General features: G+C 56.0%; 1 protein-coding gene across 4 annotated transcripts; it reads left to right on the forward strand.

Annotated features, from left to right (window-relative positions):
- The first annotated feature begins 767 nt into the window (after window positions 1-767).
- On the forward strand, window positions 768-23136 carry ILF3 (interleukin enhancer binding factor 3). 4 transcript variants are annotated; one of them, XM_038771394.1, is made up of 20 exons: window positions 768-894; window positions 8126-8241; window positions 8326-8552; window positions 8636-8813; window positions 12002-12149; window positions 13569-13660; window positions 14146-14241; window positions 14808-14919; window positions 15260-15357; window positions 15979-16090; window positions 16189-16299; window positions 16701-16900; window positions 17022-17066; window positions 17837-17974; window positions 18323-18499; window positions 18600-18756; window positions 18927-18980; window positions 21812-22177; window positions 22508-22642; window positions 22727-23136. In XM_038771394.1, the coding sequence occupies exons 2-20, from the start codon at window positions 8239-8241 to the stop codon at window positions 22858-22860; spliced, it is 2583 nt and encodes an 860-aa protein (XP_038627322.1). In that variant the 5' UTR covers window positions 768-894; window positions 8126-8238; the 3' UTR covers window positions 22861-23136. The 4 variants fall into 4 exon arrangements, with proteins under 4 accessions (XP_038627322.1, XP_038627321.1, XP_038627323.1 ...); XM_038771393.1 differs by having other exon boundaries at window positions 769-894; window positions 17022-17192; XM_038771395.1 differs by having other exon boundaries at window positions 769-894; window positions 17022-17192; window positions 21812-21928.
- The last annotated feature ends 762 nt before the right edge of the window (window positions 23137-23898 follow it).

Genomic DNA, 23898 nt, shown 5'->3' on the forward strand with positions numbered 1-23898 from the left:
TTGTCCATATCTATTCTATTTATTTTGTTAGTATGTTTGGTTTTGTTCTCTGTCGTCTCCCCCTTCTAGACTGTGAGCCCACTGTTGGGTAGGGACCGTCTCTCTATGTAGCCAACTTGGACTTCCCAAGCGCTTAATACAGTGCTCTGCACACAGTAAGCGCTCAATAAATACGATTGAATGAACTGAATGAAGTGGCGGGGCCGGGATTGGAACCCGCGACCTCTGACTCCCAAGCCCGGGCTCCTCCCAGTGAGCCACGGCCAACCACGAGGTGCTCGAGGAGCTGAACTTTTTTGCAGAAAAATGGCCTAGGCGGCAGAGTGCAGGGTGGACTGGAGTGAGGGGAGGCAGGGGAAGTACACGTGGAGTCAAAGGCGGAGGGGAGAAATGGTTTCACCTCAGGCCCCGCCGAGCCACATCTGGCACCGCTTAACGACCTCCCGCCATCGCTTTGTTTCTCTCAGCGCCCAAGATGGCGGCGCCCCCTTCCCCCCCTCCCGGCCAGGGGCAAGGAGGCGTCCGCACCGCGGCAGCCAATCAGCAGCCGTCACGTGACCCCGGCGCGCTGGAGCGGTCACCCGGGGAACGGCCCACGAGCGGCCTCCCCCACGTGACCTCGCCGGCGCCGTCGGCGCACATGGTGGAGGCCCCGCCCTTTCTCCTCAGCCCGGCCTCTCCGGGCGGGGGGCGTGGGGGCGGGGCTTCCGCCTTACGCCTCCTCCCCCCCTTCTACCCTCCCCTCACGCGGCTCCGCCTCCTCTCGCCATTGCAGTCCGCGCTGAGCAGGCCGGCGCACCGCGTGGTTGGAGACCCTGCCGCGGGGGGGGCTCTCTCGCTAGAGGAGGAGGGGGCGGCGGCTCTTGCTGCTGCTGGCGAGAGAGCACCGACGAGGTGAGTAAAGAGCCACGAACGGGGCCCCGCGGCCCCTTCCCACCCTTGTCTGCTCCCCCCTCCCACGAGGGGGCAAGATCCCGCGGCCTCCCCTCCCGGTTGCCGCGTTCCCCGGCCCCGAGCGACGGAGCCCCCGGCCGTGAGGAGGCGGTCGGTTGGGATGGAAAACGGCCGAGCCGCGGCCTCCCTCCCGCGCTCGGCCGTTACTTTCCCCCATTGTGCCGAGGAAACAAAATGGCGGCGGCGGCGGCGACGAGGGCCCTTGCGCGCGCAGGTTCTTGCCGTTCTGTGGAGGCTGCTTCTCGGCCTCTTTCTCCCCGTCCCGTTTCCTCTCCTCACGGGGGCCTCGGGCCTGCCGTTGTTCCCGCGCGCCCCCGCCCCCAGCCTTGCCGCGGGCCCGCGCGGGCTGCCGGCTTTGTCCTTCCTAGGCCGCCGCGCCCGGGCAATCTCAGCGCGCCGCCCGTTGCCCCTCCCCCCACCCCGTGGCCCGGACCCTGGCGTTTTGCCCGCGTGGGTCGGAGGCCCCCGCGGCCGGCTCCATCCAGCTCCATCCGGAAACCCGCCGCCCTAAGGGGCCGTAATTGCGGGCCGTCGGAACCGGGGCGGCCCCTTCCTTTGTCTACTCCGGTGAGGGATGCGGAGGGATAGAAGAAGAGGAGGAGGATGGGGGGACCCGCCCACGGCGCCGGGAATTGGCGCCTTCAAGGGGCTAAGGGAGATGAAACTACTGGGAGTTTTTGAAATTAGAATGCCCCCCCCCCCCAAAAAAAAAAAATCCCGCCACCGCTCTCCGGATATTTTAACGGTTGAGGTTCAGGTTCTACCATTACTCCCAAGTCGGAGTAGCATGCCGACTGGGCCTACCCCGAGCCAATCAATCAATCGTATTTATTGAGCGCTTACTATGTGCAGAGCACTGTACTAAGCGCTTGGGAAGTCCAAGTTGGCAACACATAGAGACAGTCCCTACCCAACAGTGGGCTTACAGTCTAAAAGGTGGGCTCACAGTCTAAAAGATCCCATCACGTGGAGGCGTTTGCCGCTTCCCCCGACTTCAGATTAGAGTAGCGAGGCCGATTCAAAGCGAGTGTGGGCTGGATTTCCCTTTTCTCGGCCAACTCGGATCACGATCCGAGTTCATCCCCACGTGCCATCGCTTGAGGGCTGGGGACTGTCCCAGTTCCCACCTGGTTACTCTTTGCCAGTGCTTAAGGGCATTATTCTGCACCCAGAAAGTGCTTAAGATATACTCCGACTGCAGCCCAGCCCGGGGCCCTTCGGTGGGGCAGCGGTTCACTTTTGATGCACTTGCTTTCTGCAACGATCCACATCTTCAGAGGAGCAAGCACGGGCCCTCATGGTGATCCCAGATGGAGCATTTTCCCAGTGTCTTCTAATTTAGGTGCTTCGGTCAGCCTCCGCTTCTCCAGGTCCCCGTGAGACTCTGCCCAGGAGCCAGAGGCGGGAATAAATAAAAATGCGTGGTTTTAGAACTCAGGCACTGGAACTGAGACCGTGAAAATAACCATTTCTGTTCCACGCTTTGGCTTTAGGTAGCGTAGAGCTGAAGTACTCAGGTAAGTGGCCAACCTCTCCGGCTCTGTGCCGTCGGAAAGTGATTGCTGTGCCCGGCCGTGAGCCTGAAGGAGGGGCGTACCTGTGTCCCGAGCCGAGAGGTTTTGTTTCATTTTATTTTTTCCCCCCTGTCTCCTAGGTTCTCTGGTACATTAACATATCAAGGGACACCTCCATTCCCTCTCCCCCTCCAGTAATGCCTTTTCTGCAGCTTTCCCAGCACCATCGGCATGCGGGATGGGGGGTTGGACGTGAGCTCACACACATAATGCAGTGCAGCAGAAGCTTTCTAGGCAGGAAGGGACAGCTTTTCTGGCTGTGCAGTGCTTAATCAATCAATCAATCAATCGTATTTATTGAGCGCTTACTATGTGCAGAGCACTGTACTAAGCGCTTGGGAAGTACAAATTGGCATCACATAGAGACAGTCCCTACCCAACAGTGGGCTCACAGTCTAAAAGGGGGAGAAGCTTAATGGCTTCTGAGGTGGTGTGCTGTCTTCAAGGCTTACTTTAAGGGGAACAGAAATACATTTACACGCCCAGAAGAAACTACTCTGATACTATAAGAAGAATTAAGCCCACTCTGCCAAGCACTCTGCCGTGCGTTGGGATTGATTTGTTCCCATTCCTGTATGATAGGAGAGATCAGGTATTGAGTCCCCCAATTGATGGAAGAGGAAGTTGAGGTGTAACAATAATAATTATGGTATTTGTGAAGCACCTACTATGCACTAGGGACTGTACTAAACACAGAGGTGGATACAAGCAAACTGGGCGGGACACAGTTCCTTCCCACGTGGGATTCAGTCCCATTCCCCATTTTACAGATGAGGTAACTGAGGCCCGGTGAAGGGACTTGCCCAAGGTCACACAAGTGGCGGAGCCAGGATTAGAACCCATGACCCGACTCCCGGGCCCGTGCTCTATCCACCATGCCATGCTGTTTTCTGTATAGTGAACTGATTTAGCTGGGTTTAGAACCCAGGTCCTCTGATGCCCAGATTCCCTCCATTAAGCCATGCTGCTTCTGGTGCAGTTTGGTCCCCTTGGAAGTTTATATTTCCACGTGGTTTTTTTTTTTTTTCTTGGGGATTCTCAGTCCTGGCCCGTGTTGACTTTTCAGTCGAATTTTCTGCTAATGCAGGAACTGTTCAGCAGTGGATGCAATAGTTCAAGCCCTGAACATCCAAAGCCATTTGCTGTTCCCTAGACCCTTAACCTGGACCCTTTAACCCCTTGTTAGCTGAAGAAATAAAGCTGATAATAGGTGAGGATTGTAGGCTTTTGGCTAAGGATTTGTATGTGCTTACACATCCTCCCTCCTCCTCCACCCTAGGTAATTGAGAGTTAGATTCACTAATGGGCGTTGATTATGGGGAAAGGACAGGGGCTACGACCTCACCCTCCAATAAAGTGGTAAATGAGTCCCCTTCCATAACATGAGGGGCGTGAGCCAATCACTTTGGAGATTTGTATTGTACAGACCATTCTGATGGGGCCCACTCTCGGTTTTATCTCTGTCTAAACGGGGGTACGTTCTCCTGAAAGTCTCCTCCTGTTTCCAAGTGGGCCCACAGTTAAGGATTTAACTTTGATCGGATCCTAAATTTCAGTGGCAGTGGCTCTGCACATTTTAAACTGGTGCAGGGGGGCAACCACCTAAAAGTGGTCACGTCCAAATTCACCTTTAAGCAGCAATTGTCACGTCCCTTTCCTTTAGCCCACTCTAAAAAGCGGGTCTTGCCTGGTACACCCTAGTCCGGGGTTTTGTGAATTGTTCCAGGAGGCTGAGGTAAATTTTCAAGTTCTGTTCCTTTCCAAAGGGATTGAAAACAGGCTTGTTGTGGGGTACTCGGGGTCCCCCCCCCCCCCCCCCAAATACCAGTACATACACCCCTGCTCCAGAGTCAGATTTAAGCCACCTGCGCTGCCTAACTTCTGGTCGCCAAGCATACCCAAATGCTGGGCATTGTTAGGAAGGGGATCAAAAACCCAAAATGGGAGTGTTGTGCTGCCCTGGTCGACCTGCCCCTGGAATGCTGCATGGGGTTCTAGCTGCTACATTTTGGGAAGCACAGACTAGAACCAGAGAAGGCCCCATGAAGAGCAGCCAGGGTGATCAGGGCGAGTGGAGAGACACATCTGTAATAAGGGAAACAAAGGGACAGGGTAGCGGTGGGATTGAGGTTTTAAATATAACGAAGGGCCTGGACAGGGTGAATGTGGAATATGGTGTTCCCCTAAAAGCCACATCTCCAGGGTGAGGGGGGCACTTGAAGCTGAGAGAAGCACTTTACCCAGTGAGAGAGGACCAGCCTCCCTCTCTTGACTGCAGCTCCTTGTGAGCAGAGAACGTGTCTAACATCTCTGTTGTTTCCCAAGCACCTAGTTCAGGCCTCGAAACAAAGTAAGTGCTCAGTAAATAGCCTTGACTGATTGAATTGGTTGCCACAGGAAGCTGTGGTTCAGGAGAAGCAGCGTGGCGCAGTAGAAAGAGCACAGGCTTTGGAGTCAGAGGTCATGGGTTCAAATCCCTTTTCCGCCAATTGTCGGCTGTGTGACTTTGGGCAAGTCACTTTACGTCTCTGTGCCTGTTACCTCATCTGTAAAATGGAGATTAAGACTGTGAGCCCCTGTGGGGCAACCTGATAACCTTGTAACCTCCCCAGCGCTTAGAACAGTGCTTTGCACATAGTAAGTGCTTAATAAATACCATTATTATTATAGTAAGAGGTATTTGCTTAGGACAGTGGTCCATACCAGGTCTCTAGAGAAAGTTGGGGTGTCGGCTGGCCCATCCCTTCACCGTCCCTCAGTTCCTCCAGAGACAGGCCTGGGCTGGATGGAGTCATCGCTAGTGTTTATTGGGCGCTTACTGTGTGCCGAGCACTGTACTAGGCACATGGGAGAGTACAATACAACAGTTGGAAGTCATGTGCCCTGCCCGCAACGAGCTTAAAGTCTGGAGGGGGAGACGGACACTAATATAAATATAAATCTATGGATTTATAATATATATATAATGGTTGAGGGTGGGGTGAATATCACAGATCCAAGTGCATAGATAATGCAGAAAGGAATGTGGGTCAGGGAAAAGAGGGCTTATTTGGGGAAGCTTCCTGGAGGAGATGTGTCCTTAATAAGGCCTTGAAGGTGGGAAGAGTGGTGTCTGTGGAGGGGGAGGGAGTTTGAGGTTAGGGGCTGGGGGGGCGGCGGGGTGGGAAAGGAGACAGCAGCGAGATAGATGAGATGAGGGCAGAGCCAGCAAGCTGGCGTTTAGAGGAGAGAAGCTTGCGGGCTGGGCTGTAGTAGATCGGGAAGGTGAGGTAGAAGGGGGCGAGCTGACCGAACGCTTTAAAGCCAAGGGTAAGGAGCTTGTGATGTTGAGGTGGGTGGGCGCGTGGGAGAGTAAGCTACACCAGTCACGTGCCCTGCCTACAATGAGCTTACAGTCTGGTGGGGTAGACAGATATTAATATAAATAATTTAAAGTAGTTGGGGTGAGGAGCAGGCAGCAGAGTGAAGTATAGACTGGAGTGGGGAGAGGAGGCAGATCATGGGGCTGACCTAGTAATGGCAGTACTGGGGGCTTTCCAGCTACAGACTCTCCTCCCTGAGGCCCGGGACTCCGGGTTGGCATACGATCCGTTAGCCCATAAACTCCTTGAGGGCGGGGACTGTGTCTACCCACTCTATTGCATTGCAGTCTCCCAAGTGCTCCACCCCACACCCGGTAAGCGCCCAGCTGCGTGACTTGGCGTCCCGGAAACGCCCCTTGGGCAGGAGCATCGGCGACTGCGGTCGTTTCCCGGCTTGAACTATTGCCGTTGGAAACGAGCGCAGGAAAAATGGCCGAGGGACGATGCCAGGAATCCCGAGAACGGCCTTGCCTCTCCCAAGGAGGAGGCTTGCGTTTTTTGGTTGAGTGGTGCCCTCCAACGATCACTCCCATGACTTGCTCGCTCGGTTTTTTCCTTCGCAACAGGATTCCTTGAGTAGCCCGTTGGGGGCAGGGTAATGTACTGGGCTCCCAGTGGTTGCCGAGTGTCCTGCTGGGTATTTTGCCTTCTCGGAGAAATCATGACTCTGGGGGAGGAGCCAGCTGGATCAGCAATCTCTCCCAGTGATGCCTGCCTGCTGACTTTTTTTTTTTTTGCGGGGGATCTTGCTGCGGTCCTGGCAGTTTATCACCCACCCGCGCGCCTACACATCCCCACGCGCCGAAGCTGCGCACTCCCAGAGAAGGGTTGCAAGGGAGGGATGTGTCTAAGGCTGAGATGGTTCTCTGAGCTGAGGAGAATCCCTCGGACCCAGAATTGGTGTCCTCGAAGGTGCCGGGCAGGGGGCTGGCTCTACCTGGAAGAGGACCGGGCCCAGGAGCCGTGGATGAACGGCAATTTGCATGCAGTTGGCTTTTTCCCGGGGCTCCTGAGGTCCGCCGGCAAACCGTAAGAATGGTGATGGGACCAAAGGTCCAGAACTGGGTTGCCCGTACTTTTCCTTTTTTGTGGTATTTAAGTGCTAGGGCGATCAGGTTGGACACAGTCAGTGCCCCACATGGGGCGCTCAGTCTTAACCCCCAGTTTACAGATAGGGTAACTGAGGCACCGAGAAGTTGAGGGAGTAGCCCAAGATCACACAGCAAACAAGCGGCAGAGCTGGGGTTCGAATTCAGGTCCTCTGAGCCCCAGGCCCGGACTGTTTTCATCAGGCCCTGTTGCTTCTTACCACACACGCTGTACTCGCTGACACACAGCGCTCATCGCCACCTTTATTCTGGGGAGCAGAGTGTGAGATCCACGGCGGGGAAGTGAGCGAGCCTTGGGATGGTACCCGGCCATGTCCTCTAGATGGGGAGGGAAGAAGGGTAGCTTTTCCGCTGGACTGTGAGTGTGTGTGTGTAGGGGGGTGCCGGGCTGGGGTGGGGGGTGAGCACAGACCCCAGCGGAGGTGGGCCTCATCCCACTCAGCGGACACTGGTGACCGAGCAGTCCGGCTGAACAATCCCAGCTGAGTCCAGGGGTGATGATGGAACCCGGTGATGGCCCAGCTGGACTCCTGGTCATGTTCCCCTCCTGCAGGATTCCCTGTCGGGCATCCCGTTTTTACTTTTTTCAAGATGATGTGGGTGCGGCCCAGACAGTTTGCCTGGAGCAGGGGACTTGAGTGGGTAGTAGCCAGCCTGTTACTTCAGTACCAAAGTAGTAATTTTAGATGTGTTGGTACTCGGCTCTCCGCTGTACATTTCAGTGACTGCAGCTCCTACGGAGCTGAGATCTGAGGGCCAAACCTTTATTCATCTGCCTGATTCTTCATGGGGGACTGGTTCAGCCGTTTCTTCTTCCACTCCCCCGCCTGATTTTTGGGGCCTTCTGTATGCTGTTTTGCCGTCCTGTTCTTCCCCCCAACCCTTCCCGCCACATACGGGGAACCCTTGGGCCATCTCTTAATCTGGGGTGGGGGGGTGAAGACATCTTAACTCTACCCTTGGGCAGCTGTGGGCTCCTGGGATGTGTGATAAGGAGCTGCCTGCCAGAGACCTCGAGACTTTGTATCGAGGTGGTTGAACGCAGTGTTCCTGGGTTGGGTTTAGGTGACCTCCCCCACGCTGATGGACAAAGCTTCCATAGCTGAGTTTCTCTTCTTGTTCGTAGCTAAAAACTGAGGCTTCGATACCTGTGCGTTAAGGAAGGCTGCTGAGTCCTGCCTTCTGGAAGCTTAGAAGGAAAACGCTCTCTGACATTACAGCGAGACCCAGGAAGTCAAAATGGTAAGGTGGTTGGAAGTGGGGAGAAAGGAAGGGGCCGCAGCCGTTTAGGAAGCTGCGTCTGACCCCCGATTTTTTGCGTTCCAGCGGCCGATGCGCATTTTTGTGAACGACGATCGCCATGTCATGGCCAAGCACTCCGCCGTGTATCCGACCCAGGAGGAGTTGGAGGCTGTGCAGAACATGGTGTCCCATACGGAGCGGGCACTCAAGGCAGTGTCCGACTGGATTGATGAGCAGGAAAAAGTTGGTGGGGACCAGACTGAATCAGATGCCATGGAAGTGACCCCTGAGGAAGAAAACAAGGAGGGAGGGTACGTTTCCTCTTCTCCTTGGGTTTGGCACCCCCTTTTCGGGCCTGGGCTTGCCATCGTGACCTGACTTTCTTTTCCCTCAGGGAGCAGAAGACTGAGCATTTAACCAGAACCCTCCGGGGGGTGATGCGTGTGGGGCTCGTAGCCAAAGGGCTGCTCCTGAAGGGAGATTTGGATCTGGAGCTAGTCCTGCTGTGTAAGGAGAAGCCCACAACCACTCTCTTAGACAAAGTAGCTGACAATCTGGGTGTCCAGCTCACTGTGAGTATACTGGGCCCCAGGGGGAGAGGGAGGGGTAGGGTGATGGGTGGTAGTTGGGGTATTTGTTTAGCACTTACTATGTGCCAAGCACTGGAATTAAGTACTGGGGGAGAAAAATGGAAGCAGATGGTCCCTGCCCCACAGGGGGCTCACGGTCTGAGGGAGAGAGCAGGCATTTAATCCTCACTTGACAGATGAGGGACCCGAGGCCCAGAGAAGTTCAGGGACTTGCCTGAGGTCACCCAGCTGACAAGTGGCAGAGAGAGCGGGGATTAGACCCCACTTGCTCTTTCCGCTAGACCACAGGGTGTACAACTCTCAGGGGGTCAGCCATGCCCGGTAGAGCAGGACAGCGGGTCCATCTGGGTTTCCCCAGCCCCTCCTTGCTCCATTTATCCATGAGAATGTGCAGAGCGAGTACTTGCGGAGGCAGAGTGCTGCCTCGGTTGGGTTCGTTCCTGCCCGTGAGGAGCCAGGTTTCTCACGGGAGTCCATGTGACGAGTGACTGCGTGTGTGCTTACATAAAGCCACGATAGGCAGAAGGAGGTCAGGGTTGGGGATGTTTGGCCAGTGGATGGGATTAATTGCAGATTGTGGAAAGACAAAACTTTTCCCTCTGTGCACCCCCCCCCCCCAAAAAAAAAGACAACCCCTACCAAATATCCATTGGTAAACTAGAGTTGTCAAAATATGGTCCCCTAATTCCTGGGATCAGCAGCCTGGAACAAAGGGCTGCCCCCCAACCCCAAAACCCCCAGTTCTGACCCTTCCCCCAGCAGTGGCACCAAAGAGGAACGGATTCCTCCTACTTCCCCCATGTTGGGATCAGGTGCCACTAGGAGCTGACCGTCAGAGAGCCGGGGCTGGTTCTGACAGATGTAAGCATCCACAGCTATTTCCTCCTTGACCCCCAAAGCCCTAGAGTCCTGCACTAGGCCCAAGACCAGTCGTTTGCAAACCGGGCACAGGAAAACCAGGTGCCCTCACTGAAAAGTTAAAAGGCCTAGCTTTCACCTTTTCAGATGTCTCCCCCTCAAGCCCCCACCCCTGTGGAATCAGTCGCCATGTCACTGCTCCAGTATGGACTGCGCATCTGTGAGAGAGTACCCAAAGGTGTTCCCTGCCCTCTGGGGAACTCAGTTTAATGGGACCGGTCAGGGGACACGTATGACTAAGTAGTGCCCTGTGGTTAAATGAGAGAATAGAGAAGTTTATAGATGTCAATAATCTCTTCAAGGGAATAAATCAAGAATAGATGAGTTTGGGAGGCTGTAAGGGGTGCGACTGGGAAAGTGGGGTTACTTTTTGCCACCCTTGCACTTCTCACCCTTACTCCCCCATCCACTAACACTCAACTGTGATTGGTGTCAATGGCAGAAGAGGGTGAAAGAGAGGAAACAGCCTGTTTTACTCTTGCTGCTCCTCTCCCCTTCTAGTTCCCTGAGATTAGTGAATTCACCTCTCCCAACCTGGAGAATTAAGCTGGCAAAAAGCTATTTGGACCTGGCCTGCTTGGGAAATCACCCATTGCAAGGAGAAAGAATATCTTTTGAAATTTTTTTTCTGCCGCCCTCTCTTTATTGCAGATTGAGTCTCTCCTCTCAATCTAGCCATGTTTGTATAGTTTATTTGTCCTGCCCTTTTACCTCCCTTGCCCATGATTTCCACCGTGCCCCCCTCCCGGGCACTGCACTGAATTTTATCATCCCAGCCGGGCAGCCAGGGGTCTGCTGAAACGTCGTCCGCCACATGAAGGCTGAATCGGAATCTTTCTGAGTCGATCGAATGATCCCCCTAACCCCCACCCCAGTTCCGATCCACCGTGGACAGGCAATCGGTTGGTTTGGACCCATGGTGCCCGAGCATCAGTCGACCGGATAGACCTGGTGGCCGGTTGGTCCACCAACTGGTTGACTTGTGGGCCGGAGTAGGGAGACAACGGACAAATTGGAGACAGCTCAGACCTAGTCTTGGAGGCAGGTTTGGTTTGTTGGTCAGGATTTGTGAGCAGGCAGTCTGTCCTTTGTGACAGGGAAGCTTAACCCGCGGTTCCGGCTGTGGCTGAAGAGGCCAGCGCGAGGTCAGACTGTCCCGACTGCACCACGCGCTCCCATCCAGAATCCGTTTGTAGTGCTTTCATTTTTCCCCAAGCGTTGTCCCAAGAGCATCCTTATTTGGGGTGGGCGGGAGGGGTCCTCACGACATCTCAACGGGCTAGAGAGAAGGGATTGTGTTCCCCGGCTTTACAGAGGAGCCACAGCAAGGCTAAGTGACTTGCCCAAAGTTCCCAGCCAGGACTAGACCTAAGCTCATTAAGGGCAGCGATACAATACATGTCATTGTATTGCCCTCTCCCAAGCGCTTAGTACAGTGCTCTGTGCACAGTAAGCGCTCAATAAATGCGATTTGACTGGCTGACTAGGATCCAGTGATCCAGGCTCCCAGACCTGGACCGCCAACAAACACGCCGTCTCCATGTCGGCACGGCTGCTGTTCGTTGCAAGGGGGGAAGTGTGGGCCCTGCAGCTGGAGAGGCACACGTGGCGGGGGTGTGGAGGCCAGGGCACGTCATGGGCCGGGCCCCCGGGGAACGGCGTTGGCAAAGCAGTAGTGGGTGTGGAGGGTTTATGCTGAGCATCCCTGTATGGGACAGGGAAAAGCCAGCTCTCCTGGACAAAAGATGGATGACCCGGAGAGGTTTTGGGCTCTGGCACGTTTCCTTTCTTCCCTTCCGAGGACCCCTGGGGAAGGGCTTGGCCTGTGGACTGTTAGCTCGGGAGACCTACCGAGATGCCAACCCAGAGCCTCTCCGTTACGCTGGGACAGAGTGGCTGGCAGTTCTCTTTACAGTTAATCTCTTTTTTCCCCTTTGCTGCTGCTTAGGGGAGTGAGGAGGATCCATCATTGCCATGCCCGCATTCTCCTGGTCCCGGTAACGGGCCACCCTCCATTTCCCGTCCCCCCCCCCCCCCCCCCCCCCCCCCGTCCCCCCCCCCCCCCCCCACAAACGCACACCAAACCTGCTGGTTGCCCGACGAGCCAGAGGCGTTTGGAGATTCCTGGCCTACGCCAGCAAACGGCAGGTCTAGGTCAACACGCATCCCTAAGCAACTGCATCGCCCGGCGGCACGTCCCCAGAAGTGCTAGTCGGGCTTCCGGGGATTTGATTGAGTCTCTTCTCCCTCAGGCGATCACCGAAGACAAATACGAAATAATCCAGTCTATCGGCGAAGCCGCGATTGTAATAAAAAACACAAAAGAGCCCCAGCTCTCCCTGACCATCCACTTGACCTCTCCCGTGGTACGCGAGGAAATGGAGAAGCTGACAGCTGGAGGTATGGGAGATTGGAAACGGCCAGCAGCCCACCTGGAGGCTCGAAAACTTGGTGTTGATCCACTTGCCGTGTCAAATGCGCTCTTCGGCTTTAGATTAAGTTGTCCGGGGTGCACCCCCCGTTCTCTCTCTCGGCTCCGTAAGGGGTCACGGTGGTGCCGAAAAGCGGAACGGGTTGAAAATCGCCGTTCTAAAACTGGCGCACTGTCTTTCCCCCGAGGGTCTCACGGCCCCGTTTCCGGGGCCTTCGGTGGCCTCTTAAGTGCTTTCGGGCCGGACTTTGGCCTTTGGATAGTGTGTCGATCTGTCTGTTGTATAACTTAAACGACTCTGGCACGTACATGAAGTTGGAGACATGCGAGCGGTCTGGGTTGCAGCAAAATGGCAAGGGGTTTGATTGGGTCTCTTGAAATGGGCCATTTCCCCCCCCATCCCGCCCCGCGAGGTAGGGCTTAAGGCCCTCCGGGAGAGGTGATGCAAAGTTCCGGACGACATTAAGACCGTCCGCAAAAAAATCGGCTTTGGGCTTCTGGGCCCTCGTACTAGGGTCTCGCCCTTCTGGGCGAGCTCTGGATTTTTAACCGTAATCAGACTCATCAGAGTTTCCACGGTTCCGATTTGAACTCATCTCCCTTAAAAGCCTGAGTGGCAGAGTAAAGGTAGTTTCTCCCAACACGGGGGACAGCGGTGGTGAGGCGGGGGGAAAGAGACCCATGACACCCTTCCATTTTGCCGCAGACCTGACCGCGGGATCTTCCTCCATGCACTGTTGATTGCTTTTGGTTCTGATTATCTGACTTCATCTACCACGCCTTGTCGATTCTTTTAGGGACGCTGGACCTTTGACCAACAGGACTCTCTCTGTCACGGGCCAGGGGACAGGGCAGCCAAGCTTGATGGGCAGAGGGGTGCCCATAGTCGGCCAGGGCCGAAAGCTGAGAGGAATTCAGTTTCCACTCTTCATTTTTTTTCCTCTCCCCGCCTTACTCCATCCCCATTTTTTTTTAAGCTTGTGGACACTCCCCCAACTCTCGAACAGAGATGAGAGATTTCCCTACCCATCTGATTTAGGAGACACTGCACCCGTTTTGCAGAAGCCCCCGTCCCCCCCCCAACACGCACATGCACACACACACCCCTACACATAACACTTACACGTAAACACACACGTACACATACATAGACACACACAGTACACCTTTTTCCCCCCCACCCCTTTTTTTTTTCTTTTTGGGCCGACTTGAGTTTTCATCATCGGAACAGATCAAGATCCCTCTTGATTCTTCCATCCCCTGCTCGAGGGTAGAGAGCAACGATTTCCGTGAGCCTCGGCTGCTCCTTTCGCCCACACCCCCCTTCCACCTGACAGAAACCCCCTTGGTCAAACCGTGCCTTGTCTTCTTATTCCATCCACGAATAGAAACGCTATCAGTCACCGATCCCCCGGACGTTCTGGACAGGCAGAAATGCCTTGCTGCCTTGGCGTCCCTTCGACACGCCAAGTGGTTCCAGGTTTGCATTTTGTTCTTCTCTTCGTCTCTCGGTAGAAACCTCGTAAAAACGTTTGAGCCGACTAGCGGGACCCTAGAGCACTTTTAACACCGGGCTAACGTTAGCCGTGCCGAGCTCGGCACCTGTCGCTGGACAGCTGCTCAGGGAGCCCTTACACGACAGATTGGACATCCCGCAAGGGAGGCCCCCCCGCCCCCCGTTTCGTTTTTTGTGTTTTTTTTTTTTCTTTTTAAGATTTTTGTAATGAGTAGATTGCCTAGCTGCTGCTTTGTGTTAAGAGTAATGTTGGTTTTTTCCTGTCCACCGTGGATTTACCTTAAAGGATCCAAAGTCGGACCATGTTGGATATTTTTTCTCTTCCGCTGTACCTCATAGCGATCATTTTACCCTTGACAAAGTAGCACAGCCAAACTTGAGTATTTGCCTTTGCCTTGGACGGAGTTCGGGGGCACCAGGCTGAAAGTGCTTGTGCTTTGTTACTCTAGGCCAGAGCGAATGGGTTGAAATCCTGTGTCATAGTCATCCGGGTACTGAGAGACCTGTGCAGCCGGGTTCCCACTTGGGCCCCGCTCCGAGGCTGGGTAAGATCCCGCCCCCCCCCTCCCCCCACTGTTGAACAGCCATTTCTTTGGCTGGGCTCACGCCTCCCAGGTGGGGTGGGGATGGGGGGGGGAGGGATGAACGAGCACCTGGCTTCCCTGGCCCGCGGGGGAACGGGAGGAGGAGACGGGCGGGTGGGCGGCCCGGCGCTTGACGCCCCGGCCCGGGGTGGGGGGGGGACGGTCCGGCGCCGAGCCTTCCGTGAGCGCCCTGCGGCCTGCTCGGGAGGGGCGGCCGGCGCTGCTTTTCCGTTTGGGAAAGATCTTCCTCCGCCTCGGGAGGACCGCGGGCCGCTCGCCCCGCCGCTGCTCACGATGTTGAGTTTGCGCCTAGGCCCAATGGCCTATCCCCGGCCCCCACGCCCCCCGGCCCCCTCTGGGCTCGGCCCGCCCCTTTCCCCCGCTCCACCGCCGGGCCAGGCTCCGTCTCCGGCGCCTTCACGTTGCTGTTCTCGCCTGATGGTCCGGGACCGTGGCGGGCCTGACACGGCTCTCCTGAGACAAGCGGAGCCCCGGCCGTTGGCTCAGTGTCCCCTTTTGTCTTTCAGCCCCTGGAGCTCCTCTGCGAGAAGTCGATCGGAACGGCGAACAGACCTATGGGCGCCGGAGAGGCCCTGCGCAGAGTGCTCGAGTGCCTGGCGTCGGGCATCGTCATGCCAGGTGCGGGGGCTCCTCTGTTCCGCAGCGGTCCGAGATAGGCAGGGACTGAGGCCGGCTGCTGCCGCCACCACCCGCGCTTCCCTCCTTCCTTGCCTCCCCCACCCAGCATGCCTTCACCCTGCTCTGCCCCACCCCGTGGGGTTTCTCTTGCAAAAGAGCCGGGGTCCCCTCGCTTGGGACCGTGCCAGAGCTGGGTGTGGACGAGGCGGGAGGAAGGAAACGGAAAGCCCTTGCTCGTCCACCCTTCCCTCCATCCGCTCCCGGCCCCTCATCCAACACGACCTCATCAAAGACGCCAAAAGATAATCCTCTGCATATCTTCCTTGTTTCCTGCCTTCAGATGGTTCTGGCATTTATGACCCTTGTGAAAAAGAAGCCACTGATGCTATTGGGCATCTAGACAGACAGCAACGGGAAGATATCACACAGAGTGCTCAGGTATAGTTACTTCCCCTGCCCAGTCGTCCGTAACTGGCCTTCACTGGGAGCTCTTAGCCTGGTAGCTCCGTGAACTCTCAGCCAAATTCTGGGGCTGCAGGGAACTGGTTCTTGCACTAATACAGGGGGCCCCAACCCACCCGGTTTTCTTCCTCTCCACCCCCCCAGTGGCCGTTTCACGGTCCCCTCCCCCGACCCGCCCGCCGTCTCCGGATCGGACTTGAGTGCCGCTTCGGACACCAAGGACGAAGTGCGGGGGCTGGGGGAGGGAGGAAGGGGCGCGGGGAGCGGACAGAGAAGCGGCTGCTGCGGGGTCGGGCCGGCCGCCCCACGTGGCCCTCCGGCCCAAGGTTGGAGACCCCTGTACTAATCTGAGGGCGGTCTCCTCTCTCCCCACCCCCTGCCCCGCCCCCTCCCGCCAGCGAGGTCCTGGGCCCGGATGGTCAGGAATTGGGCCAGGCTCTTTGGGGGAGCGCCTTGCCGTCAGCTAGGAGAGGTTGGCTCGGGCCCTCGCCCCCACGTGAGGCTTGTAGTTCAGCAGGGCAGCCTTGGCAGCAGGACAGGGTGGCCCGGTATGGCCGGCATCGCCTACCCCCGTCTCCTTCTCCCCCCCCCCTCCAGCACGCCCTGCGGCTCACCGCTTTCGGCCAACTTCACAAAGTTCTGGGCATGGACCCTCTGCCTTCCAAGATGCCCAAGAAACCAAAGAACGAGAATCCTGTGGACTACACGGGTAGGTACCCGTCCTCCGCCCCCCCCCGGGCTGTCTGGCAGCGGCGGCCGGAACGTCCCGCATCCTTCTTACTTGGACCTCCTCGCTTGCTCTTCCAGTCCAAATTCCCCCCAGCACCACCTATGCCATGGCCCCAATGAAACGTCCCATGGAGGAGGACGCAGAAGAGAAGTCACCCAGCAAGAAAAAGAAGAAGATTCAGAAGAAAGGTGAGCCGGCTGGGTTGCCGGGAAACCCGTGGGGCTCCCGCGGCCTACCCGAGGGGACCGTCCGTTCCGAGCACATGTGCAAATGCTACCCTGTCCCTCAGGTGCACCGTGCATCGTCCCCAGCAGGCTCTACTGGGCCGCTAGACTTTACGCCCTTTGGGGACAGGGATCGGGTTAATGGTTGGCACTCGGGGAATCCCGTTGCTGGACTGGGCCTTTGGGGAGAGGCGAGAGGAAAAAATGGCACGGATCCCCACGGGGCAGGGATCCGGCCTTTCTCCCTGCCGGGAGAGATGCTGAGTCGTGGCTGCAGAAACCCAGGGTCTTGGCGGGGGGGCAGGGGGTTGGAACGCCAGCCGGCCGCGCCGTAACCAGGCCACGGGTCTGCTTCGGTTTTAAAGAGGAGAAGTCGGAGCCGCCTCAGGCGATGAATGCCCTGATGAGGTTGAACCAGCTGAAACCCGGCCTGCAGTACAAACTGGTTTCCCAGACCGGCCCTGTCCACGCCCCCGTCTTCACCATGTCCGTGGAAGTGGACGGCAGCACGTTTGAGGCTTCTGGACCCTCCAAAAAGACCGCCAAGCTCCATGTGGCTGTCAAGGTATGTGGACTGCCCTCCGGCCGCTACCTTAGTTGGGGGGAGGGAGGGCCTGAAATCCCTGCCCCCCCTTGGGTCTCCACAGTGCCCCAGCTGTCTGCTGACCCCTCCCCTTCCCGTGCAGGTGCTGCAGGACATGGGCCTGCCAACGGGCGTGGAAGGCAAAGAGGTGAGCAAAGGCGAAGACTCGGCCGAGGAAAACGAGCAGAAACCTGTCATCATGGCTCCTCCGCCTGTCGTGGAGGCGTCGACAGCTCCCAATGCTGCCTCCTCCCCGGCAGATCAGGCCTCTGAGGTGAGCCAGTGGCTCTGGAGGCTGTGGGTCCCGACCCCGGGGCTGCGCTTAGGCCAAGCCCCTCAGACAGGGGGCCAGAGTAGGATATAGTAAGCATCTACCGGGTGCACGGCTCCGTGCTAAGCACGGGGGAAAGAAAGACACAGGCGACAAGTGAATATGGTCGTCGGGTTCACGATCTGCACCCGACAGCCCGGTAAATAGCCAAGGATGCCATCCGATGGGGGACACCCCTCCTTCTAAACCAGGTTCTGTTTGAGCCGGGCTCCCACAGACCGCATCCTTTTATGACCGAAAGGCAGGAGAATTGACCTCCCAGAAGAATTCTCCTTGGCAGTTCCACCTCTGAGCCTCACTGCCCTGCGGGGACATCACAAGATGGAGGAAGGCCAGTTTTAGGGAGGCAGGCTTGTCGTGGACAAGTGGGGTGTTTCCGCATTGGGTCTGGTCTCCCATTAGGGAGGCGCGGACGCCCCTGGCCTTTAGGTCCCGGGAATCGACCGATTCCCCCGAAAGAGCAGGAATCTTGCACCTCTTTGGTCACCGTAGGGCGCGCCGGCCCGTCGTGGTTGGCCGGGGGTGGTGGAGGGGCCTGCGTGAGCACTCCGCCAGGCCGTGGCCAACTCCCCGTCGTCCCCTTTCAGAACGTCAAGCAGCAGGGCCCGATCCTGACGAAGCACGGCAAGAACCCCGTGATGGAACTGAACGAGAAGCGGCGGGGGCTGAAGTATGAGCTGATCTCCGAGACGGGCGGCAGCCACGACAAGTGCTTCGTCATGGAGGTGGGCAGAGGTTCCCTGTCCTCTCTCAGCCCCTGGGCCGGGGCAGGGATCTGGATCCTGGGGGCTCTAGCACTCTGTCCCTAATCCACCTGGGTGGGGGGTCGGGAGGGAATCCCATTCCTGAAGCAGTTGCTTTTCCTGTGGTGGGTGGGATAGCTCTCAAGGCTTGGCAGGACTGGCTGCGGAATGCAACTTAGCCACCCCTAAACCGCCCCGGGGCCATCTTCTCCTCCAGTACCCCCTTCCTGCCGGCCCGCCTGCTGTTTTGTAAGCCTTTCCTTGTCCCCCCCTGCCCGGTTGTCTGCTCTCTGCCCTCGTCCTGATGGCTCTCTTGCTCTTCCCACCCAGGTTGAAGTTGATGGGCAGAAGTTTCAAGGTGCCGGCTCGAACAAGAAGGTGGCCAAGGCCTACGCTGCCCTTGCGGCCTTGGAGAAACTCTTCCCCGACGCCCCCATGGCCCTCGATGCCAACAAGAAGAAGCGGACGCCTGTCCCCATCCGGGGCGGGGCCAAGTTTGCCTCCAAGGTCGGTGGCTGAGCTTCCAGGGCCCGGCAGGCGGGGGCTGAGCCAGCCGAATCTGGGGCGGATGTGACTCTTCCCTTTCCCCCCTCCTCTCTCCCTCCAGCAACACAGTCCTGGCTATGGAATGGGCGGGCCCATGCACAACGAGGTGCCCCCTCCCCCCAACATCCGGGGCCGGGGCCGAGGCGGGAACATCCGGGGCCGGGGCCGAGGCCGAGGTGGATACGGAGGTGGCAACCATGGAGGCTACATGAACGCCGGTAAGTGGACACGGCCCCCCCTCCGGACGCAACCCGCTAACAAAGGTGGCTGCGTTAAAAAAAATGACCCATAGAAAGAAAACTTCCATTCCCAGACCAGGACTGGTGGGTGGCTTTTTTTTTTTTTAATATATTTTTTTTCCCCGCTTCCCCCAACCTTGCTTTTCTAGGAACCGGGTATGGGAGCTATGGCTACGGCGGTAATTCAGCAACAGCCGGCTACAGTAAGTATTGATCTTAAAAATCTTTATATATATATATATATAAATATCGGTATATATATGCTTTTTAAAGAGTGTAAAGAGAACCCACTGGCCTGTTAAGAGGCTCAAAGCAGCTCCCTCATGCTCCTTTCTCCATTGAGTCCGACCCCTCCCCCCTCCCAAGGCCTGGTAGTGTCATCCCCCCCCTTTTATTTTTTTAATTTTTTTGCCTGTTAGAGCCAGTCACTCAGCTGGGATAGCCTTTGCCTTAAGCTTCCACTGGAACCCATGGGCTTTCAAGAGTTTCTTCTGTTCGGATATTGATGTTTTTACATTTCTCTGCTCTGAGCCATGCAAAGCCACTTTAATGACACTAATTTTCCTGACCCAACACAGCTATTATGGTCATGAGAAAAAGTCTTCATTGGGGGGGGAATCACAGAAGCAGAGAAATCTAAAAAAAAGAAAAAACCCTGAAAATTTCAAATGTGGCCACCCCTGTGCCATCAGCCAAAGAATTCTAATTTTTTTTTTTGTTTTTTTTTTTTTGTTTTGTTTTGTTTTGTTCTCTGCTGTCTCCCCCTTTTGTAGGTGACTTTTTCACAGACTGCTACGGCTATCATGACTTTGGGTCTTCCTAGATCATCTAAAAAGTTGCACACAAAACGAACTTTTTACTCCACAATTTTCTCAACTCCAAAGCCCAAAGTGTGTGTCCGTTGTCGTGTCCCGCTGCTCCACTGGTCCGTGGCTTCCCACCCACCGCAGCTTAGCCTTCGCGACTATGAGACCGTGGCTGCTTTTTTCTTGAGATTGGCCCTTTGGAGCGTGGTTCTATCGATGTTTGCAGCGTGGTGGGGCATGGGGGGGGTACTTAAAACATTTCCAAAAGAACATCTTTGGTGCAGCATGGCACAAAATTTTAAATTCAGCTTTGTTTCGCGTCAAGGCCAAAAAAGAAACCCACCGTTGCTTTTCTCTGGAAAGCATTACTTTATTTGAGAGATGTGACTGGAACACTTCAATTGACCTTTGTTCTGATTTACAGTGGATTTTGTATGTTAAACGTCTTCACCAGACCCCCACCTGCTCCCCCCCCCCCGTCGCCCCGTCCGAATTGATTTCCCTGGTTGATGCCTTTTGACTGGCGTGAGAAAGCCATTGAAGATTTCCGAGTCTAGCTCAGCTCATGTCGAAGTATGCTGGAGATGTGATTCCTATGTGGAATGAGATGCTAAATGAATCTCCATCTGTGTGGCTTACCACTGCTTCCCCCTCACTTCTATACACACACACGCACGCACACACACCCCAGTCCTGGTCTAAATCATGGTCTTTCCTGAGGTTTTGTCTCCTGTAAAAATCCCGGGCACCACAATCACTGTACAGTTATGGATCACATCTGAAAAATGCCCCGTGAATATTTCTTTCAGTGGGTTTTACTCTTCAACTGTAATCCATGGGTCTAAAGCACGACTGTTTGTTTTTTTCCCTGCTAAGCAAGCTGGGGGTGGGGGGGAGGGGGTTGGGGGGGAGAGTTGTGACTGGGATAGGGTCACTGCTGGGCAAAAATCAGAAACCTTGTTTGTTGTGCATGAAAAAATCACCGTTGGTCCTGTCCCACACCCCGCTTCTTGGTCTCTGGCTCAGCTCCTGAGTCTGCATGAAGCGGTCAAAACAATTGTCCTAGGAGGTCTCCGTTGTCCGGGGAAGGCTTTGTCAAACTCATTTTAAAGCATGGTGTGTTCTTTTTTTTTTTTTTTTCCTGTTTTGGTTTTTTAGGAAGTTCTTGTTTGAGATTAGTGTCTTTTTATACGAGAGAATTGATCCTGTCCTGAATGAGGTGGAAACTTAATCCTCCTTTTTTTTTAAAAAAAAATCAATACATATTCAAGTAAACTGGGAAGTTTGGTCTCTTCATTTGTGTGTTCGTCTCGGGGCAGGAGTTGAGTGGGACCGTAAAGTGGCTAACCGGCGGCCTCTGACCTCCGCCTTTGAGGCAGATACGAGTCGGTTGCGGCCACATCTCCCCACCCTAGTCCTGTCCCCGATCCCTTTCTGGGACCAGGTTTTTGTGTTGTCTCCCCCGGGGGCAAGCTGGCTCAAGTCCCTGCAGGCCGTGGTCGCTGAGGCCCGATGTTGTCAGGGTCAGGGGGTTGTGTGATTCCTTCCTTGCCTCCGAGGCTGTTACCCTCCTGTCTGGCAGGTTCTCTGGTGACCTTGCAGGGGTGGCAGGAGTCTCCCTTGGGCTTGATTGATTGTGTGTGTGTGTGTGTGTGTGTGTGTGTGTGTGTTCCTGCCCAGCCCAATTGACAGTGGTAGCCCCAGGCTTCAAAGCCCTACAGGGACCCCTGTGTGGGGGGGTGGCGGGGGAAGAAGAGGAACGAGGTAGGTAGATTTCCACTGTCCCCCACCCTGTTGAATCATGAAAGCTGTTGGCTGACTCTCACCCTCTGTCCACAGGTCCAACGGGTCTCGTGGGTCCTATTTAGGCACATTGTGGGGGCCGGGGGGTGGCATCAGGACCGCGTTTCCTGGTTTTGGGGAGGATAGGGGAGTGCTCCCCCAGGACTGTGAGCAGGGCATCAATGTCATCAGGGTGCCACACTGCTAAAGGTCTTGCTAAACATTGCACTGGGTGCTCCCTCTTGCTAGAGTAACTCTGCCACCTTAGAGTTGGAACGGTTTCCTGTTGGAAGTATGAAGGGTACACCCGAATATCCTCAGGTCTCAAAAGTCTCGGTGGGGTGGGTGGGGGAGTGTTTTTTGTTCTGCTTTTGGTGGGGGTTTGTTTTTGAAAGGCAAACCCGATTTCCCTGACTGACCCTCTCTCCCCTTCCCTCCCGGTCCAGGCCAGTTCTACAGCAACGGCGGGCACTCCGGCAACGGCGGGGGCGGCGGCAACCCGGGTTACGGTTCCTACTACCAGAGCGATAACTACACGTCCCCTGCAACCCCAAAACATGGCGGTAAGAAGCAGCAGAAACCCTCCTATGGGTCCGGGTACCAGTCCCACCAGGGACAGCAACAGCAGCAGCAGCAGCAGCCGCCACCGTCCTACAACCAGAACCAGTACGGCAACTACGGGCCGCCGCAGGGCAAACAAAAAAGCTATAGCCACGGGCAAGGCGGCGGTGGCTACTCCTCGTACTCCAACTCCTATAACTCCCCCAGCGGAGGCGGGGGCGGGTCCGATTATGGCTACGAGAGCAAATTCAGTGAGTACCTGGGGGGGCCGGGGGGGACCCCCTACTCCCAACTGGATGGCTGATGTGAACCCGAGTGTGCCCCCCTGCCCCCGGCTGGGTTGGGGTGGACCGGGCTGGGATTCCTTGTAGCTGAGCCAACCCCCGCCTCCGTCGGGAAGGGGGTCGGGCTAGCGAGGCCTGGCCGAAGCCGGTCTCCGCCCAGCCACCCACTTGGGGTGTTCTGCCCTCCGTCCCCCCCGCCGGCCGCTTTCTCAGAACGGGAGTGGGAGGAGCGGGCGGGATTCCTGGCCCCACTGGGGAGAGCCTCCTCCGACGGCCCCCTCTCCCCTCCTTCACTAGGCTACGGCGGCGGACGTGGTGGCGGCAGCGGCGGGAATAACTATGGCTCGGGGGGCTCATCGTACAACAGTGGCTCTCAAAGCGGCTATGGTGGAAGCCCCGGGGGTGGGGGCTCCTCCTACCAAGGCAAACAAGGTGAGTGCCATGGGGTTTCGGGGGGGCCGGCAGGAGGGTAAGTGGCTTCCTTTCCGTCCCGCTCAACCCCCTTCCTCTTCCTAGGTGGCTACTCTTCTCAGTCTAACTACAACTCTCCCGGGTCTGGACAGAATTACAGCGGACCCCCCAATTCCTACCAGTCCTCGCAAGGTGGTTACGGGCGAAATGATCACAGCATGAACTACCAGTACAGATAAACTCCTTTCTGCTCTGTTCCCCAACGCCCACCCTGTGCCCATGTGACTTTTGTTACCTCCCACACTTGCCCACCCCCCTCCTTCGAGTATTGTTTTACTGCCTCACTGTTAACATGTCAACTCCCTCTCCCCCCAGCCCTCCGCCTGGTTTATGTTGGCGTGCCCCATCGCTCTAGTGGAATCTCCCCGTAATTCCCATTACTTAGACGTGTTCTTGGACCTCTGTGTATTGAATGGTTCGTTCATTGCCATTACCAGATTGTCTGGTTGGGGTTTTCTTTTTTGTTGTCGTTGTTTGTTTGCTTTGGAGGTGGGCGGGGGAGAGTGGCTGAAACTGGAGGGTTGGGTCTGCCAGGAGCAGGAGGGCACCTAGTCTCCCACCTACCTATTTAAACTCGGTGTTTGTGCTTCCTCGGTTCAGTCTTTGAATAGAGGGGGGGAGGGGGGAGGGGGGAGGGGGGGTTACGTCATCCCGTTTGATGCTTTTTTGTGAAGTGAGTTTAAACAAGCTTTTCTGTATTTTAATGCTTTAGTGTTTCCGTTTTATAAGTGAAGATTTTATTTTAAAAACCAGTGGGAAAGAGTGGGGATTTTCTTTTTTTTTTTTCGTATGTCTGGGTCATTCAGGCAGCACATCTGGATTCAGCTGAATGTAGATGAATAAAGGAAAAAAAAAGACTCCCCTCCATTTGCCAGTCGGGTCTGTTTCTCTATTGGAGGGGGGGGTGTCCCCTCTAGCCCCCACCCACCCCCACACCCCCCTACCCTAAACTGCCTCATCTCCAAGAGCACTTCCCCCCACAGACTGACTGGCACAAAGAGTGTGGGTTCAGTGTGGCGTAGTGGAAAAGAGCCCGGGCTCGGGAGTCCTAATCCCGACCCAGCCGCTTCTCAGCTGTGTGACTGGATGCAAGTGACTTAACCCGTGTGCCTCGGTTACCTTGTCTGAACAATGGGGATTGACTGATGACCTCGTAGCTACCCCCAGCGCTTAGAACAGTGCTTGGCACTTGGTAAGTGCTTACCAGATACCGTTAT

This window comes from Tachyglossus aculeatus, chromosome X2 (assembly GCF_015852505.1).
Source record: "Tachyglossus aculeatus isolate mTacAcu1 chromosome X2, mTacAcu1.pri, whole genome shotgun sequence".
In the NCBI taxonomy this organism is placed as follows: domain Eukaryota; kingdom Metazoa; phylum Chordata; class Mammalia; order Monotremata; family Tachyglossidae; genus Tachyglossus; species Tachyglossus aculeatus.